General features: G+C 40.5%; 1 protein-coding gene across 1 annotated transcript in view; it reads right to left on the reverse strand.

Annotated features, from left to right (window-relative positions):
- PLB1 (phospholipase B1) overlaps positions 1-20,825 on the reverse strand; it is a 76,901-nt gene that overhangs the window by 19,303 nt on the left and 36,773 nt on the right. The window contains exons 29-45 of the mRNA XM_014950457.1: positions 20,488-20,547; positions 20,026-20,086; positions 19,234-19,292; positions 17,411-17,478; positions 16,371-16,414; positions 15,026-15,134; positions 11,276-11,327; positions 11,056-11,136; positions 9,893-9,958; positions 9,452-9,552; positions 8,483-8,564; positions 7,896-8,000; positions 6,320-6,415; positions 5,143-5,214; positions 3,202-3,279; positions 1,140-1,200; positions 470-528 (exon numbers count right to left, since the gene is read on the reverse strand). Of these exons, the coding sequence (XP_014805943.1) occupies positions 470-528; positions 1,140-1,200; positions 3,202-3,279; positions 5,143-5,214; positions 6,320-6,415; positions 7,896-8,000; positions 8,483-8,564; positions 9,452-9,552; positions 9,893-9,958; positions 11,056-11,136; positions 11,276-11,327; positions 15,026-15,134; positions 16,371-16,414; positions 17,411-17,478; positions 19,234-19,292; positions 20,026-20,086; positions 20,488-20,547 (1,254 nt within the window). The remainder of the gene's footprint in view (positions 1-469; positions 529-1,139; positions 1,201-3,201; positions 3,280-5,142; positions 5,215-6,319; positions 6,416-7,895; positions 8,001-8,482; positions 8,565-9,451; positions 9,553-9,892; positions 9,959-11,055; positions 11,137-11,275; positions 11,328-15,025; positions 15,135-16,370; positions 16,415-17,410; positions 17,479-19,233; positions 19,293-20,025; positions 20,087-20,487; positions 20,548-20,825) is intronic.

Here is a 20,825-nt window from a genome sequence, read left to right on the forward strand (position 1 = left end):
GCCTAAGCCAGGAAGCAACATCTGAAAGCAAAATTCTGAAATACAGAATTATCAGAACTATCTTAAGTGAGAAGCACTTTGTTCTACAATCAACTATTTCCATAGGAGTTTTCATTGAGATCTCTCATTGCATGAAAAATGCCAATTGCTTGCTCTTGTTTTTATGTCAGAAAAGACTATTCCTATAAGGCAGACATTACCCTTTTCAAAAACACTCGAATAAACTGTGTGCAATAGAGAGTGTGATCCCATTTCTGTTCTGAATTATTCATTACTGGATTGCACAATTGCCAGTGTCATTCATATCCCTTCAGGCTATTTCTTTGCTAAGGGGCACAGGTAGATGAGTTTTGCTTTGCCAAACCAGAGCAATTTGCTTTCTATCTGATGATGCCTGACACGACCACATCTAGGTAGAAATCAACAATTGCTCTTCTCATTCTAAACATGGGAATACAGCAGTACTCACAGTAAGGGAATCTCCCAGTGCTCCTATGACTTTGAAGTCAGCAGGCTGTAGCTCATGTACTAAAAAGCAGTAGGAGAAAAAAGCATGATTAGCGGCAACTGACACAAAATGCTGTTTAACAGAATAAAGATCCAAGTTCCAATCTGATGGTATTTTTACAGACTTCTAGGGAGAATGAAAGGAAATAAATGGACCTTAAAACAGCTTAGGAAAAAATGAAAGCAGATTAGATATATCTAGGGATGCAAGCATTCAATCTCTTTTAATTGGTTTTCAGGTTTGGGATCAATACTTCCCATTAGCAATCTCCCTGTAAAGCCTTCCAACTACACACAGCGCTTCTGCTGCGCTGCTTGTCAGAGTAAGCTCACCAGGTAGGTCAAAATTGTTGAGTCACTAACCTGCCTAGGCAATTTTAATCTGCCATGTTGCTGTATATGATATATGTATATAATAAATGGGATCATATTTATCCAGAGAGCACATGTTTTGTTGCAAAATTTGCTTGTATGGCAAGACAGACCATCTTCCTTTGCTGCTAAATATATCAGCTTCTGTTATTTCCTTTCCATCTAGGATTTGCAATTTCAAGATCTTATTTTATTTTTTTTTAATAACAAAAGGTGAATTCTTTCCTATTTGTGATTTTAGCTTACAAGTGTTTTCTCACCTGATGTTGGGACAGGACTGGATGGAGCCTGTTCAGGACACGACAGATCACTTCCCCAATTCTGAAATGGCAAGTTACAAAAGTGGTTCACCTTGTGGTTAGTAGGCAATATGGAATTCAGACAGGGTTTAATTGTACAGCAAAGGGCAAAACCAAGTTAAGACATAGATCCTAATTTGGTGTCTATATAGCTCAACCATCCTTTCATCTTTACGGAACACTGTCCAAACATTAATCACTTCTGGTGAAATCTTCTAGTTTTCCAAAAGCAAAACATTTCATCTAGAAATATTGCTTATGAAAAATTTCCAGGAGGAGGAAAATTTTTTTCTCTCCTCTAGAGCCTGGAGCTTTTGTTCATGACCTAGAAGATGGAGTCTTCGGGTTTGAAGTCCTACCCTGTCTCAAGAGACATCAGATGTAAAACCAAAAAATCAACAATAAAATCCTCTGCAAAGTTATAATATTAAATCAATGTATTATATTGTTATTATTTCCCCCCCATGTACCTCACTAGAAACCTATGCTTTTCCTAGAAATTTCCAAAAAGCGCTTGCTTTCACTGAATATAAAATTTTAAAAAATGAAGCTTCAAAACTTTCAGTAAAGAGAGCTATCAGCCTCTAAATAATTAGACTTCACCACACACTTGTAGGTGATATAATAATTATTACGTTTACTCCACCAGTTGAGGAAATTGAGTCAACCACACATTGCAGAACATCTTGGCTCACCAGCAGAGACAGCTGACGAATGTGTCACCCATGCTTTTTGGTAGTGAGCAACAAGATCAGCTAAGAAGGCAGCAAGGAAAAAATTGTAATTGCTGTAATAGGCAGTCTCTGTAAGAGCAAAGATTTTTGCTTATGCTGATCTAAGAGCTGGCCCTGCCTGGAGCAGGAGTTTGGAGCAAGGATGTCCTGAGGTCCCTTCCAACCCCAATTATTCTACGATTGCACAATTATACCATTCAGACTGCACAATTGTAGAATTATACTATTCAGGACCAGTGGGCTTCAGAAAGCACGGTTAGCCTTAAAAACCATCAAGACAAATTCATCTGTTCTTGTAAAAAAATGGTGCAATAGGCTATGTTATCAGCCATCTAGTCAAAGGCTGGTTGCAGAGGCTAGAAAGGAGAGCTGGGCTTATTTTTAGATCAGAGAGGGAATGTTCCTTTACTCTCTCTACTGTGTCTTTCCTTTACCCTATCACTTCAAAAGCTATTGCTGTTGAGATTCAGTGAAAGTGCAAAAATTACCCATTAAAAGTGTGACTCCAGCTTTAAAGATAAAACCCCTATTTCAATATTGCAAACTATGACATGCTAAAACAATAGCAGCTGTTGCTCTTTGTAACCCACAAGGCACACAGATTTATACAATTTGGCTAGGCATGAGAACCCCCAGCATGCCGAACTACCCCAGCCCATTTTGCTGCCATCTCCACCCATGCTTGGTCTTCGTGCCTGCAGCCATTTGTCAAGAGCAAATAACTGCCCCATTTCTTCAAGTCTTACACCAAGTTTGTTTCTGCAGTTTGTTTAATCTACCTTGTGGTAGTTGCTCAGTCATGGTGGAAAGTGAAAGCCTTGGAAAATGGATTCCTATTACCTTTGTATCTGGCTGCATATCCAATATGTAAAGGTGACTGCCCTCTACAGGTTAAATTTACTTGAGTATGGAAGTACAGTGGCTCAAGGAGAGAATATATAAACCTTCTTCAGATCATGTGGGGCTCAGGGTTCTAAGTTATCTTCTCCCTGTTGTGAGGAACCTGCTATCTGAATTAATAATGCTTCCCAGATGACTTACTGTTGAGCACAGTTGTGCTACAATTGCAGCAATTAATACAGTTCATTTTGTTCAGCTTTTAGGAAAAGTTAAGTTTAAAATTTGTTTACACAGGAAAAAATACAATGCAAGAAAGACTTCACTTTCTGAAAACTGATAATCAGGACTGAGTTTATCATCTCATCTATAAATTCAAGATGATGTGTGAACAGTCACCAGATACAGCTTTGCATAGTTTGCCTAAAATGCAGCAAAAGATGAACAATTACCTCTACTGGCTCATCAGTGGGCTCCACAGGTGGATACGTGTAGTTGCTATTCTTGTATGTTGCCAGAAATTGATTGTTCTGTAGAAAGAGGAATACACAAGTAAGAGAAAATAGGCAATAAACACATGACACAGACCATAACAAGTGACATCAAGACATCACATCACCAAGAAAGTAATTGCCTAAGCTGCAAAATAGGGGTATGGATTTTGAAACCATGCTCCTTCCTTAAAATTCAGAAGTAAGACTTGTGTTTAGCACCTTATGGAACAAATGACATATGCCAGATCCTGATCACAGTTTAATATTTTCCTTACAGTTTAACCTTCCAAAAATTACTTATACTTTATTAGATGTTTAGTCCTATCAAAAGACACTGATGTAAAGTCTAGATAAACCTGGGCAGATCTTCCCGTGTCAGCAGAGGGGACATGAAAAATTGATTACTGAAAGGATCCCTCTTCCCCTCAAGAGAGGCTGTATAAATTGCATGCTTATTTTTGTCCCCTACCAATACCAGGAATACACGCACACTGTATAGGCTAAAAAATTTCACCGAGATGCCCACTTAAGTCAAATAAGAGCAATTCCGGTATCTGCATTAGGAGTCTTACAAAGCAGTAAATCAGAAGGCATATTTAGTTGATTAGAAGGCCCAATGATCTTTTATTTGCAGGGTTTTATCCTTTTTTAAGTTGCTTCAATACAACTAATTTTCCATGGCTTGTGGGGCTCCTACAGTCTGGCACACCTGGCACTTCCATGGACATGTCTACCTGAAGTAGGATTTTAAGACTGTAGTGAGAAACTGTGGGAATAATAAATGGAATTTGTGGGTGTCAGAATCTGACGTAATTTACTACTCCCTTTAGTAACACAGAAGATGAAATCCACTGGAAACAGTCTTTTTATTCCTTGGTAGCACTGTTTCATCTTCCACCTCAAAGTTTTCTGAGCAGGGAAAGCTACTGACACTGCTATCAATGACTTTTCCAAAGCAGTGCAGGCTTACCATTTCTGAAAGCAACGGCCATATATGTTTTGCAGGGGATATAAAATTTTTCTATGCCTACTTCTGAAAAACATCATCTTTGAATAGGAGTGGATGAAGGGAAATAAGTATAAAATCCACATTATGTGGCACTGAAGAAGTTGATAAGTTAATTTAAAGCTGCCTGGAAAGAATACTGGGTAAAATTAAGTAGAAGCAATTTAAGTGAATCTGAGGACTTTTGAAATATGCTATTTAATAACTCAGCAGATCTGCCTTTTCTGACAGGATGGATACAATATAGACAAAAGTCTCCTGTATGACTCGAATGATTGTCTCCAGACCCAAGAGAACAACTCAGCTCCCTGATCTGTTCATTCTTTGGCCTCCTCATTGAAACTGCTGAAGAAAGGGAGACAATTTTTGCTGACAGCATCAGTCATTTCCACGTGCTGATACCTAGCAACTGTACTGCAAGCTCAGCAGTTTGTTTTATAACTGTAGAAACAGCTTCCAAAGAGTCTGGTGCACCTCTGTTGTGGATCAGGCCAGGAAAACCAACCTGCCACTAATTCAAGAGATAACAGATCCCAGAGTTTTCAGAGCCACGGTGGTGCCCAAACCCCATTGATTCTGATGGGAAAGTTAATGCAGCATATTCTGTTGCCTGCTGCTTGAGTTGCCTCTGTACTTCAAAAACGTAAGAAAACACAACCTCTGCTACTACTGAAAACACGCAAATCAGAATGTTGTCAATCAGTACTCACTGCACATTAAAAAGCCAAGGGACACCAGACACAAGAGCACTGTCGTGCTGGTAAGCAGAGGTAAGCAGAGAACACAAGATTTGAGTGAACTTGTTTTAGACACACTGAACCCCTGCTCTCTGCCACGAGCACGAGCACGTACAGCCACCTGACACCCACTCTCCACAACGTAGGTATATTTACCTGAGTTGGACAGTCGAGGACAATGTCAGCCGCAAAATCAAATGAGTCAGTTTTCTGTCCTACAGGCTGTAACTAGAAAGGAAAACAAAAACCCCTATTTTGTAACCATGCAGGCTCATCTTACATTTGTTTAACAATTCTAATCCAAATTAATCTAAATATACCTTTCAAATTTATATAAAGCTGCCTGTCTTTACAGACCTTGATTTACCCAAGGCTGAAATGCATCTATTTCTCAGAAAGAACATGGCAACTGCGTAACAAAACAGCAACTCTAGAAAGAAGCTTAAAATGAGAAGTGGAAAGCTACACTGGATCAGTTTAAACTCCTGGAGGATTTTGGCAGGCACATGAAGTACCTTGGAATTTTGCCAGAAGGCAAGGTCATAAACTCTCTTCTCTTGCATAAAAGACAAGACACTAAGAGTCCCTCAATTTTTATAGCTAAGCTGCATGATGGCGTCTCCAACAAAAGGCTGTTTATGCATAGAAGATTAAACCAAATTTAATTAGAGGTACTGCTTGATAATTGCAAGCAATCATGTCAGCTGTTCAGACATTACCCCGAAGTATACAGAAGTTACCATCCAGGATCTGAGATACCGTCCCTGACTCGATGCATGATACTGCCTTGTGACGCTAAGTAAAATGAGTTTGCTTAAGCAATCTTTAACGACACATTTTTATTGAGCTTCCCTCATTTCCAAAGGTAGTAAAACTAAACTGAATTAAAGCCACTTTAATTCCTAATGAGACATTCACAAAGCATGGATTTAAAACAAACTTCTAAGTAATCCATTTTAAATTGATGTATGCAGTTACAATTCTTTATTTGGTGGTTTCCCACATCAGTGCATAGAAACATCATCCTTATTGACCACTGTCCTGCCTTTCATGACAATGGGTGAAATAGACTTGCTCAGCTGAAATAACAAATGACTGTGATCATGCACTTTACAGCACCCCTCTCCTCCCCACACACTTTGAGAAGCAAGAGGTTCTAGCTGACAGCAGCTCCAGAAATTTGAGAGTATCAAGCTAGTAAAGAAGAAACAAACACAAGGTCCAGCATTAACCAGGCCTTTATTGCAATTGCAATCTCTTTATTACTGAAATTATTTTAATGGTAGTCAGATCTAGGTAAAGAGCACATTACATGCAGACCCTGTCACCTTACCACAGCATTCCAGAGAGCCTTGGCAAGCTGAGAATGGCCTTTCTGGCTTGGATGGAAGCAGTCAGGTGAGAAGTAAGAGACATCTGGATGCCCATCCTACAAACAAAAGCATAAAGGACATCTGAGTGTGGAAGAATCCACACCTGCAACTTAAAGTTGCTGAGGCCAAATCAGCCTCAGCACAACAAAAATAAAAATCATAGCCTGCTTTTCCTGTGAAGCTTTCAGCCAGTTTTCCAAATTTGTCTGAACCTTTCAAACTTGTCACTATCTATTGCCAACATTTTCAGGATCACTCTGGTCCAATTATACCAGACCAATCCCTGTTAAATATTTTGCCCGTCTGCTCTGAGTTCCAGGTGAGATGAAGAGGTGCAAATGCATGTGAAAACTAGCAAATGAAGTTTCAGAGAAGGTTTGGGACATTCCCTAGAATTACAGCTTACTGAGACTTACCATTCAAGGTACCGAGATATAATTGTCAATAACAAGAAAAATGGCTCACTACATAAAACTATCATTTCCACCTGATCATATGTAAGCTTCTCTCTCAGACACAGAAGAATGAGTTATGGGACATGAAGGCGAGGTGATGCTGTAGTCTCCAGTGAGCAATGCAGCTACATTGGCGTAAGAACTGTAACTTATTATCTGTCTTTTATTTATCATATTATATTTTCAGAAAGAAAATTATGTACCCTTGAGAACAGACACAAAGCTCTTAATTCAGGGTTTGATTAATTTTCCAAAACAGTAATTCATATTGACAGCACAGTACGTAAAACAAAAACTGCTAACTATATTACGTGACAAAGTCCCTCCCACTGTAAGACAAGGTACGTGATCAACTCAGGAGCCTGAAGATATACAAGTCCATGGGACCTGATGAGATACATCCCAGAGTCCTGAAGGAACTGGCTGACATAGTTGCCAAACCACTTTCCGTGATATTTGAATAATCATGGCAGTCAGGTGAGGTCCCTGTGGACTGGAAGAAGAGAAACATCACACCCATTTTTAAAAAGGGTAGAAAGGGGGACTCTGGGAACTACCGACCTGTCAGCCTCACCTCCATGCCTGGGAAGATCATGGAACAGATTCTTCTAGATGCCATGCTTGGGCACAAGAAGGACAGGGAGGTGATTCAGGACACCCAACATGGCTTTACTAGGGGCAGGTCCTGCCTGACTAACCTAGTAGCCTTCTATGATAAAGTGACTAGGTCAGTAGATAAGGGACAACCTATGGATGTGATCTATCTGGACTTCTGTAAGGCCTTTGACACGGTCCCCCACAACATCCTGCTTGCCAAATTGGAGGGGTATGGATTTGATGGGTGGACTGTTCCGTGGATAAGGAACTGGCTGGATGGTCACATCCAGTGGGTAGTACGCAATGCCTCGAAGTCCAGATGGAAAGCATAGTTCTTCTATGAAGAAATCTGATGTACTGTACCAAAAAGCAACAAGTTCTAATAAGAAAAGCACAGAACAAACTGAAACTATTTTGCAGATAGTCTCTAAAGGTTAGATACCCACACTTTGTCCTTTGCATGCAGAGTCTCTTTAGACCATACCTGACCAAGAGGAAGCTTGGGATTTTGGAGGAAAGGCTGGATGGTCACTGTGAAATTTTCATGAGTATCATATCTGCCAGACTCCACTAGTCTCCGAATGCCAAGCTGCAAGAAACAAAAAAATGACCATCAGGATCTCTGCACCATAACTGTTTGGGTTTTTGGTTTGGTTTTGGGGGGTTTTTTTGGTTGTTTTGGTTTGGTTTTGTATGGGTTGGTTTTTTGTTGTGTTTTGTTTTTTTAAGAGCCCAAGAATCAGAAGGAAGCTTTTACTTCTTAACTGAAATAGCCACAGATATTGGCAAAAGGTGGCTGAGAAGGCTGGAATGCAATGGTACAACTGTCTGTGAGGGACAGGATTTTAGTGACTGAATTCCCACCTATCCATTGGTTCTGTTAGAAACCAAAATTTTTCTAAAGAGCTCTGCTGCTTTGTTTTGATCATATGGTGCTTTGGATAGCATCAAATTACCTTCTGCTTAGCTCATAGGGCCCATTGGGTAAAATACTGCTATGATATGTTGCTTGGTAATCAAAAGTTCATCTTAACTGGAATAAAGTAAATGCACCACTCTTGATAAACGTACCTGGTAATCTCTGGTGACTTTCCTCACCATTGTCAGATTTGGTGAGTTTTCTTCTCCTGTGAGAACACAACTACACAGATAACTGTGGGAGAAGTTAGAAGAGAGAACAGGAATAGAGAGAGTTAGAGATCTGAGAATGCAGAAGTCACCCTTTGCCTCCCGACACCTTTGGACATGGGAGGAACAAGGAAAACTGTACAGTCATATTTCTGTGAAACTGTATTATCGTCCTTGCCATCATTCATCATTTCAAGCCCTAGTCTTATTTTCTGCCTTACATGAATGATACTACTCTAAATCAGTTTGGTTTCACCCCCAGGTACATCAAAGTGATGTACCCTGTACTGTGATAGTTTGGCTCCTTCATTACACACTGGCATCCATAGGCCCTGCAGCCTTACAGAGGTGCATGACAGTCCCTCTGGAGCTAGAAAGCAGACCTTTGAAATGTACTGGCTGCATTACCTCTGAGCTGATACCTTTCCAATCAACAATTCCTTTTGCATTCCCAAGACACAGAACTTGTCCCTGTCTGGAGGGTCAGCAAAGAATCAAATTACCCATTGCAATAAAGGCTCTGAAGCAGGAGAAACCTGTCTGCTCTGCAAATACTCCGCATTCCCTCAAAAGGCCTGAAAATCCAAATGCTTGTGCACTTCGACCCCACAATGAGGAACCCTGTATCTATAAATTTAACTCAAGCTCATTAAGGTGTACATTATGTAACACAGGAAACCTATAGCTCTAGACCCGGACAAAACACACATGTCCTCTGACAACATTTAGGTCAAAGCCAAGGGATGGCAACACCATCAGGCAGGGTGATGTTAGCACCGCATGGGATGTGCGTAGGACTGTAGTGCTACCTTTGAACATCAGGTCAAATTATGAGAGAAGCATGGAATAAGAACATGCTTTATCATCATGGACAGTAAGCTCAGGTGCAAAAGGAAGTCAAACAAGCCTTACTCTGCCATGTAAGTGGGGCACTGAACTTCAGTATCCGTAAACAACTGTCTCAGAGGGAGGAGGTCCATCACATCAACCAGACTCACTAGAGCTTTTGGAACCTGAAAGGTAAACCAGAATTTAGCTTGGAAGGAACTGATTATGCAGCCTACAGTGCAAGCCCACTTTTACCCCAAAGTCCAGCCACTTGACAGTCTTTCCCTTTCTCCATTGTTGGAAGAGGCGAGGAGGAGGGAAGCAACAAAAAACCCCACCAAACTCCCCCAACTCAGCTGCCTCTCCGTACTTGCAGATAGGCAAGACAAAAGAAAATGCTTTTGCAGAAGTGTATGGAATACATTTGGTACCAGAATGAAAAGAAAACCCAAAATGAAACAAACAGAAGAGCTAGCACCAGTCAGTCATGTACTGGTATGAGCTAGACAATAGCACAGCACTTGCCTGCTCATGTAGAATATCAAGAGTTTCTTGAATCCTTCTGATGAAATTCACAGCCGAGTAGTGATTCTGATAGAAAGAGAAGAGAAGAGATGAGATTACTGCTAAATGGAGACACAAGGCATTTTGGTTGGGAGGCTGGAGAATCACATTAATTCACTTGCTTTTCTGCCACACACTGTGGTGAGTAGAATGTTCTTGCTTCTTTCTAGAGACCAGGGATTTTAAGCATATCAATTAATCTAAAATGTAGAAAGACTCGGTGAAATTTTGAATTTATAATAAACCTTGTTGAATAGCAGTGTATTTAATCCAAATCCACTGGGTCCTTCATGTAAAGATGCAGGAAGGAACCCAATCGGAATGCATGCAGAACAGCATAAGCCAAGCAGCCACAGGCATGCTCACAGCCAGCTGATAAGCTCTCATAAAATTAGGTGAAATCATTGCTAGTCAAGGTCATAGCTATAAATAGAGCTATAAAACTTGGCAGCAGCACCAAAGATGCCTAGCAAGACTCCTGCAGAAGCAGCAAATTCCTCAAGCACAAGGAGCTGCAGGAGAATCAAAAATGCTCCCAAGAAGTTAGCATATTAAAGGTGAGAGAGTAAGAGCTGGCAGAGAAAGATGGCCTCTCCCTGCCACCTGCCCACTCAACTCCCATGATCTCCTTATGGCAGCCCTAAAGGCTTCTCCACAATCCAGAGAAGCAAAAAACTCAAATGATATTGAGCACTGCAGCAGCTTCCCTCATACATACCTCACCCGTTCCTAGCACCTCCCTACACTGTGAGTTACAGGGTGATGACAATTGTAGGATTTGACTAGCGGTAGTTCAAAGCAGTATAATTCTTTCTTGGATGTCTAAAGAGGCCATGCTAGCAATAGAGCAGTTACCACATCAGAGGAGTGAAGCTATTCTTCCCTTCCAGTTTTTGCTCATGGTCAAAGGACAGTAGCAAAGACAGATAACAACCATCCTACTCAGTTGCAGGTTTTTGTATCAGGGCACTGTCAGCAGCAAGCACCATCAAAACCTGCAGCAGCACATATAACTTAGGCTATCTCTCTGAAGGCTCTGAAGAACCATGGATTCCCTTTGAACATGTTTCTACACTGACATCACACTCCCACTACAGTTTCAGTTAACCATTTCTACTACTCACAGGGTCTTTGCAAGAGTTGCACACATCGTTGCCTCCAATAAACACCGTTATGAGCTTCCAGTCAGCACTGAAGTTAATTCTCTGTGCAATAAAAAGAAAATAACAAGCCTGAAGTTCTCTGACTTTGATACACATATGATATTGTTGCAGGTGGATCTGTCATGTGATAGAACACGTTTATTTTCATGCTGTAAGATTAAAGGAGTCTCAGACAACTTACAGGATCAGTTTTCATTAGTCTCACGAGATTTCTTGCTTGGGCTGGTAAATGCCTGTGAAGAAGGACAACCAGTGAGTGAAAGAAACACTCTTATGGAGAGAACAGCATTAACACCCTTCAGACACCTTAAATCCAGTTGTCAGATATCAGAAGGATTGAGTGAGGAGACAGTACAATCCTCATGTTGCCACAATCAAATTACGTGTTCACATCTTTGCAGAAAGTCAACATCAAATTGAACCTGCATACTGATTTCACTCGAGTAATTAATCTGGAACAATGAGTTTAGCCTCTATGACAGTCCGCAGCACACAAAGCAGCTGAAAAGCCAGACACAGCTACATGTTTGTAAGCAAATGGCCTGTTTAGACCTAGGCTGCTATCAGTCTATCCCTCATGGCCTAAAACAAGAAGGGAATCCCAAGTCCCAGTATTTAACTGACCTCTTGAGCAACATTTGTGCATAAACCACAGCTCATCCCCCTGCAATGCTGAAGGGTTTCAGAGTTCACTGTGCACACCTTCCTCATTTCTGTAGCCTGCACCCAGAGTCAATACTTACTTTTCAATTATGTAAAACAGCTCTGCGCCCACTACCTTTCCAGAATAATTAAAAACCCAAGAAACTTTCAAGATTATTCAGACAAGTTTAGATGAGAGCCTTGCTGTTTTCCAATAGCCAGAAGAGCACTCTCTCTTGTTTGTACATATACATACAAAAAAAAAAAACTGCCATGAATTTTGAACTACCTAGACTGAGCACTTCAACCTTGTTTGACTGCCCTGACACGTTGATCCTCAAATATGCATAGAAAAGATAATGCGGTTGGAAAGCTTTGGCCTTCCAGGCAGCCCTGAAATATAGCATGAGCTGCATCTCCCTCCAGGCTCTTGTTAGAAACACTTCACTGACTGTCTGTTATCATTTCTGGAAGCATATCTGCTGACATTAATAAGCACAACACTTGTTTTGTATGGCAACCAGAGCTTAGCTCTCCTGTGTTTACTGTAGGAATAGGAGATACCTCTCCCCATCCCCCTCCAACTGAATACTGACCTAGCACTAACTGTTCACCCCAGCCAGCTATAATGAGGAATGAGCCCTGTCATACATCTTCTTGTGACACAGGCACTGTATACATGTAATAGTTCTGTTCACCACTACCCTTGTCCAATGTCATAACCTACTTATTTATATGCCAAAGCTATCACAAGCCACAAGTGGTCACAGTTTCCTTCTGTTCTTACTGTAGAAACCCCTAAGCTAGGGCATTGACTTCAATAGTGATCCAGAGGAAAATACCACTTATTGAGCTGACAGTCTGCAACACCTTCGACTTCTCATGCAGCCACTGAAGTGCTGATGCATCCTGAGCCAATGCAGCTAGTAAGATCTAACAACATCTTGAATGAAGCAGTGCCAGCGATCATCCATCCTTGAGCTGCAGTTTTCACCAAATATACATCTTCATCAACAGAAACAGTTTGCTAATGGGAAATACAGATATTCACAGCTCCTGTCACCTGTTCACTCCTCTCAGTCTTAAATCCTTACCCTCCTTTTTTCACATGAAATCAGAGATCTCGGCTAGGCTTTGCTTCAGCAACACTCTTCCGATCTATCCTTAACTCCACCACGTATGGAAGCACTTTGGCAATAAATGCAGATAGGCATAGGAATGTTTTGCTGAATGAGACCTGCATTGCCGTCAAGTTCACTATAGAGCTCTTCAAAACACACACTGTTTTAATTTTCAGGAACTCTTATACCTGATTTCCAAAAGCTGTTAAGGGTGCAGAACTACCCGATTTCAGAAAGATCCCAGCACCTCTGGAAAGCAGTTTCCAGATTAGCACCCAAAAGTGAGACAGCCCAGGTAACAAGTCTGAAATACCGCCATTAACTTGTGGACTCTTTGCCCTCTGAATCATAGGAAAATGGATATTTTTGGGTGATGAAGAATAAATGCTGGCTCGCATCATCATTCAGAGAATTCAGAGATGATTCAGAAGAAACCTTTCCTTATGTTGCAATACATTTCAGTATTCAGCTAGGACGCATTCATCCTCTCAGAGGCATCAAGGTCCAACATATAAAAGAACAGAAGCCAAAAGAAGCATCACAATGCTCAGGGGTATTAGTGTAGTGCTTTACAGGACTTTACTTTTGCAACCTTTCTACAGAGAGCAATGAGACAGAGAACAACAAAAGACTAACAGAAATCTGGGACAATTGTTGTCTGCATCTCCATGCTGAACGTTTACAAAAGATGGCTGCAGAAAATAGATAGCTCCACTTCATCATGTTTATGCAGTCCAGCTCCTTGCACAGGAAGGGGGAAGACTAACTGGTATAGATGAAGTAGACAACTTTTAATTAGACTAACATCCATCAACTCATTTCATACAGCTAACAAATAGCTGTTTAATAGTAATGCCTCGGTTACTACCGATACAAACTGCTTGAAGTCATATTAGTGACTTAAGAGGTTGTGTATCCCACCTCAAATCCTCCCACCACCCCAAGAAGCCTGTTTAGGATATAAAATACAATACAGGCACCTATCTCATTCTTTCCTATAACAAACAAAAGCTGATCTGGATATATGCTGCAAATAGAAGTATGTTAATAAATTCTCATGAAACGCTGAATTGGAGCCATAATCCTTGCACGTTTCACTGACATACAAAGATATATTCAGTCATCGCTAGGAAATAAAATCCCTTCTCTCAGGTATGGGAGGCTATAGGATATAACAGGGCACCTAGCAGACTATTTCTGTCAGCAAATCCAAGCATTTACTGAGATTGCTAGTATGAGTCAGAAGTTACACAAGGCCTGCAGGACAGCAATAAAAATACCTGATAAATCCCAACAATCTTTGGTCAGATACAGCAAACCCAAACACCTCACTTGGCTTCTGAACTTCACTTCTAAGACCACTTTAAGAAGTAAAAGGAATTTTTCTTTAAGCAAACAAACAAATTAAGGTCTGGGTAATATCAACTAACAATGTCAAATCCAGGCATGGTCTGCCAGAACCCGTGCCCAAACTATGACTGAATTCCAGCAGCCATCTGTTTCGTTAATTAAACAGCACTGACTCCCTCAATAAGCCAGGGATTTCTAGGCTAAGCAGTGTAGCAAAGCTGAACTCACGCAGTCTCCCAGGTGTGACTAAAAGCAGAGAGCCAAATTCAGATGACCACAAGACATTACAATCCCCAGGTCTGCAATGCACCAAAACCCATATATGGCCATCAGCAATTTTCCTTTCTTCAGATTCCAGACTGTGGCTATGTTTTTTTGCTCTCACTTGACCACTCCTGCTTGCTTATCCAGAAGCCTGAGGCCAGAATTATGGAAAATTTAATCTAGTTTTTTTCCTAACATCTCTTTACCAATTCACTACAGGTTCATTTTCTGAAAACATTCATGGTCTCAGAGATTTATTGACAGATAAATAGATAAATGAATAGATGTTGAAGAGGAAGAGTAGAAACCACCACCACCATACAGTTTCTGACAGTTTCTTGTTTGTGGATTTCATAACCAGGACTGTTGGCTTCATTTGAAAGTTCAGCTATTAAATAAGCCCACATATTTAACCGGTTTTGAGCCAATTTTCAACTCTAACTAGACTGGTTTTGCTTGTTGATCAGAGCAAGTTATGACAGCACATGAGACAGTTGAAAGGTAATTAGATGAAGCAACCATCACCTGAAAATGTAAAACAAAAAGCTACATACTCAGCCTCTGCTCCAGGAACTGCCTGGTTAAGGAATGCATTCGAATTATTCTCATTCCCAATGCCAGTCGAATAGCCCAAGATTGTAACATTGAACTCTCGGAAGATGTCTGAAAAAGAAAGATGACAATGAAAGGGAAATGCATCTGCTTCCTGCCTACAGGGACCAGAACACACCAGCACTGCCACAGTTTTGCTCTCTGACAGCACAGTAGAGCTGCTGCTACAGCCTCCACTTAACTAGCTGCACCCACCAAGCAGCGGCAGGAGAAACCACCAGCTGGCAGCAACTCAGGCAGCAGCAGGCTTGCTGTGCCCTGCACTGTCACTGGCAGATAAGATGAGCAGAATTGATGACTACGGTGTGCAGTTATCTCTCATGTGGAGTGGGTAAAGCCTAAAATAAAATCCTCAGTCGTATGATGGTGACTTTGTGAAGTGAGGCTGAACCGGCCTCAGCCCAGTAGGAGATCGTTTTCAGCTAGAGGATCTGGGTCTACTTCACAGCCGTGCAAAATCTCATACTAGTGACAAATATGAAGAAGAAAGCCTCCAGTGCATGGTTCTGACAAAATCCCGCCACTTTCTCCATTGCCTCCATAGTAGTTTCCAAAGGAAGTTGAGGGTAATTCACAGCTAATAGTGAAAATAGTCACATTATAAACTACAAGAACTACCTTAATCTCAAAGACTGAATTTAACCACATTTTAATGACAGCTTTGTCAAATGTAATAGCACCCAGTGAATCAATTAATTGGTTATTCTAATTAGATTCTGGTTACATTCTGTTTATAATAAATGGGCAACACAAAGAAGAATAGTTTACTGATCCTCTTTAAATGGAAGTTTATTATTACAGCTGATCCAAACTGAAACTCCAGTGGTTTTACATTAACAATAGACTGAACTACAAGAATTTGCATGTTTCAGTGAAGAGAAAGTTAAAGTTACTGCCTTCAGTTTACATGCACGAGTAGTCAGCGTTATTTTTCAAAGAGGTCTACTCTATTTAAACATCTCTTTTTGGAAAAAACCTGTGGTGAAATATTTATTATAAGAAAATGTTAATTGCATCACTTATTTCGAAATTCAAATAATACTCACCAAGCAGCTGTGAAGGGAGAGGGAAAAGAAAGGAAGGGAATTTTTAAGCTGCTTCTCAGCTTCGCTGATGAAGCCAACTTTTTATTCATAGTCCTAGGACATTGTTTCTCTGAAAGGTAGTTCTTGTTAATTATTTCAAAACAGCTTTGAGATGCTTAAGAGCTCTCTGTAAACATAGCAGCAATCAGCCTATTCCATCTCTTCAGTCTTGCCAATTTGATTCAGCAAAGCTTTTACTTACTAGGTAGAGTTGTCACGTTCTCTAATGATGCATCTCCTCCAATACTAAAATGAGAAAAAGAAATCTCAGTCACTCTTATCTCAGGTGGACACAGACAATAAGCAAAGTGAAAACCTACCAAAAGAAAAAGCAAAGGGTGATTAATTTGGTAACTATCAACCTATCAGAGTACATGGAGAGGACAGAAGCGGAAGTGCTACTGGCTGAGGTTTCAGTGGTAAAGATGCTTGTCAGAAGGATTTACTGATCTTGCAGCTGTATGCAGGTACAGTCAATCATTACCAAATGGCAGAAAAATGCCTGAGACAGCTACATACTCAAATGATCAAAAGTACTGCAGATTAGAAGGTCATCTTTGAGGCCAGTTCCAGCCACTCTAAGGCAGCACCAAGCAGCCAGCCCCCTGTGTGACGAGAGCTACAGCAGCGGCTCCTCATTCCCTTCTCTTGCTTACTCCACAGGGGTATGTTCCCTTCAGCTTTTCAGTTTGTGGGACACTGAGGCCACACTCCATCTTATAGAAAGGGGTCAGGACAGCACAGAACTACTTCAGTCAGTGTCAGCTGAGCTACGTCATCACACCAAAAACATTCAGGCTTTTACAGCTGTGTGCTGCATGTGGTAAAAGTTCTCCAGTTAAGCTTTCCATGGTGCTACAAAAAGTTCAGAAGTAGCAAACTTTGAGAAGTCCCAAAAGCAACCAGTTCTGACTTGTTCACTCCAGTGATTTTTCTCCAGTTTTGTAGATTTCCATCTTGCTATCCCACCATAAAAATAAAAACTTTCACAAGGACCCAGAGATGAAAACATGAGAGAAGTCAAAAGGCCATCTTAAAATCCACTGCTGAAAACATTTTCTGTGAAGCCACCCTTTGACAAATCCTAGATCTTGGTACATCTTCATAAGAAATACTAGCCTGAGAAGCACCTTTTTTTTTTCCTATTCTCTGGCAGCTGAAAGCCCCAAAACACATGGAAAAGAATAATATTCCTTACAGGAGAGAATATACATCTCCTCCTCACCTTGGCTGAAGGCTTACCTCCAAGAAAGTCCACGGTATTGAGTTTCCAAATCCAGGAGACCGTCTGAGGCAATTCCTGTACCAGCCTGGACATTATTTTACATTAACCAAATGAAATTAAAGCACAATTACTAATACAATAATCACTCATACATAGTAATTTTATTTTCTCTTGAATGCATCTCTTCAAAAGCTTTAGAAGGCATCTGGCTTTTTCCCAACCTTCCTCCTGAAGAATGCATCAAAGCCTTTCATAATTACTTACATGCAGCACATTGTATAAGACGCACAAAATACATGATGGAGCCATGAAACAATGTAGATGAGCTGAATACCTCATTTACATTTGCATTACTCAAGAATGATAAAAACATCTCAGACAAACACATAAAACTTTTTGGCTAGTGAGAAGAATCACTGTATGAACTTAACAGAGAAAACAAAGATATTTCAGAAAGAAGCACCATAACACCTTTACACCAATTTGGAAAGTATTTTGCTAAATGGAGAGCCTTATAGTAGTACTGCAGCAAGGAGCAAAGCACTCTCTACAGTTATCCTGAAGAAAGAGGCAAGCTAGCAACTACATCCCTCCTAAAACAACACTGTAATTCAGGAGCAGAGTACCTGCGAGCTATGATATTACAGTTTTACACTAAATTTGGGTACAGGGTAATACTTCAGTACAGCACAAGACCAGGTAGACTATTTGCTGCTATGTCTGATTAAACCACAATACTACATTTTCTTCTATGTATAAGCTTTATTGAATTAACGGAAGACTGATGTTCAGAATAACTATGTTTGTGCCAAGCACATCTCTAAGACAGCAACACACCGCTGCACTTTCTATGAAAATAGATTTTATTCTCCGTTCCTACAGACTATACTTAGAAGCAGAAACACCTGCAGGGTCCTGGATATTATAATATGGCAACCACAGCTATATAAAGAATACCTTGCATTTGTCAACATTGCAGCTTTGCATTCAAATGCTTCTATTTATTTCAGTAGCCTCCTGTGTGTAGGAGTTCTAGCAACATGCCTGCCAGATAGTTGTAAAAGCTTCATGGTTTGTACACACAATGTCTTTGTTGTTAAGGCTCAGATTCGGAGAAATCTACGTTCCAATTACATCTTTCTGCCCAGTGCTTCCTTCAAGCTGGCTGCAGAGTTTCACTCTTTGACCAGTATGAAAACATTAGGCAGAAAGACATAATTGGAATATAGAATGTCTGAATGCTGAGGCATATTCCTTTTAGGCTACCAAAGATAATCATCCTCAGCAAGAACTACATCTTGATAAAGAAATTAGCCATGAGCTAAACAGGCAAAATAAAAAGACTGAGTATCTTCTGAAATGGATGAAGTCAGAGGGCTCTCACCCCTGTACATCCTCATCTCAGTAATGCAAAAATGAATAAAAGGCTGTTATCTGACATCCCTTAGTTCCTGAAAAAACTGAGGCAAAAGATCAGGTTCACCAGTCTGTTCCTATTCAGAAAAACTTCAAGAAAACACAGTAACTTAAGGCTTGGTCTCTGTCCCATTAGTTTCAACAGCATCTGATCTCTTCTGTCTCCAAATCAGAAAATGATTTAAGCACCTCTTTAAAGGATTTGCCTGTGTTTTTGCCCGAGTTCAAAAGCATGTGAATATGTGCGTGGGAGGAACAGTGCTGAAGAGCTGACACCTTCCTCCTTGTTCTAGCTGCTAGGTCTATTATCATCCATGAATGAATGGATCTTTGCTTCCAGGTACAACAGCTATTTCCCCTCCACCAGAGCAGGCCCGTGTTTGTAGTTTTACCAAAAGAACAGTAAAAACACTTATCTTCTTACCGTCAAAGAATCTCCAAGAGCTGCTATAATTTTCACATCAGCTGGCTTTAGGGAGTGCACTGCAAAGGAAAGAGATGTAGCTGAACCTGGGTAGGAAATAGCTATTCTTTTTCACCACTGTATAATGTAAAACATGCCATTGCACATTCTAATGCTCAGACGTGTTGCTTTTGCAATACCCAGGTGGTAAAACAGGAGCTCGCTCCAGCTCATCTCATGTGGTTGTAGTAGCAGCATATGCATATTATTCAGCATCTCAATGGTCAATTTTGCTACCAAAAAGACAGAAGAGCAAGGAGCAAATAACATTAAGTTGCAAATGATGTCCAGCACCAAGATGAAGATAAAACAACACAGTACTGGACAAAGCAGGAAAAGCATATTAAAGCTGTAAAAAGGCAGAGAAGGACTAAGAAGACAATATGAAGTTGTTATTTAAAACTGAATACTGCTATGTCCTAGACTAACATGCATGAAGCTGGATTTTCAGTTTCCTTCCCCAAGATTTAGGTGGTATCACTTATAGGCTATGTCAGCACACGAATTCGGATTTTCTCATGAGATATTTTGAAGTTCTCCACTGGCAGTGAGTTATATGAAGCTACTTAGTCAGAATGTTACTTTATGTGACAGCGTGGCATTGTATCTATTAAGCAGCTGCTGAAAACCATTACGTCTTTTCTAATCAGTATTTTTCACAGTTCATCATTTCAGGAAAAAAAAAAAAACCAACTCATTTTGAAGGACAGTTGAAAGTGATTCAGCTTCATAACACAAAACAGGCAAGACTACCTGAAGTTGGAGGAGGGGAGGATGGAGACCTCTCTTCGCATTGCAGCTGGCTTCCGTAATTCTAAAGAGAAGAAGCAAGTGAATACCATTTGATTAGGAAATACAGTCAGTAGTAACTAGGATCTTCTTAGTAGGGGCCAGATGGATAAACCAAAGGCTGTTTAGTACGTAGTTAACCAGACAGGCCTTGGTTGCTCAATTCAATAGTCATATTCTGTATTTCTCAGATTAGAGTAGCATCCTGTACTGATAACTGTGCTGTCTGAGCATGTGTTCTTGCAGGTGTTTCTGGATGCATTTTGCCTAACTCGGGGAGTGCTTCCTGTTCTGTGCCATGCACTCAGCCTCCCAAACCCCTTTGGCCAAAGACTGATTTCACCTGTGGTGCAGGGCATGACTCATCCAGTTACCATACAGGAGCAGATGCAACAGGGTAACAGGGAGATGGATGTTGACACTTACTGGAGTTTGCTTAGGGTACGTGTAATTACTGTTCTTATATGTTCTCAGGAATGGCTCAGCCTACAAAACAAGGTGATCTGAGTCAATACAAAGCATCAAAAGAATACGTGGAAATTTCCATTCCCGAATCACCAGTTCTCATCAGATGTCTGGAGATGATTAGCAGCTTGATGCAAATGAATCCCAGGGATTAAAAAAAAAAAAAAAAAAAAAAAAAAAAGGAAAGAGAAGGAAATAGCATTTTAAAAATTCATACAATAACAGTGAAAACCTGGGGCAATATTTTTACACAGCCAAAACTTACAGAATACACTCAGGGCCCTGCCATGTGTGATTAA

Source organism: Calidris pugnax, unplaced genomic scaffold (genome assembly GCF_001431845.1).
Source record: "Calidris pugnax isolate Ruff unplaced genomic scaffold, ASM143184v1 scaffold24, whole genome shotgun sequence".
Lineage (NCBI taxonomy): Eukaryota > Metazoa > Chordata > Aves > Charadriiformes > Scolopacidae > Calidris > Calidris pugnax.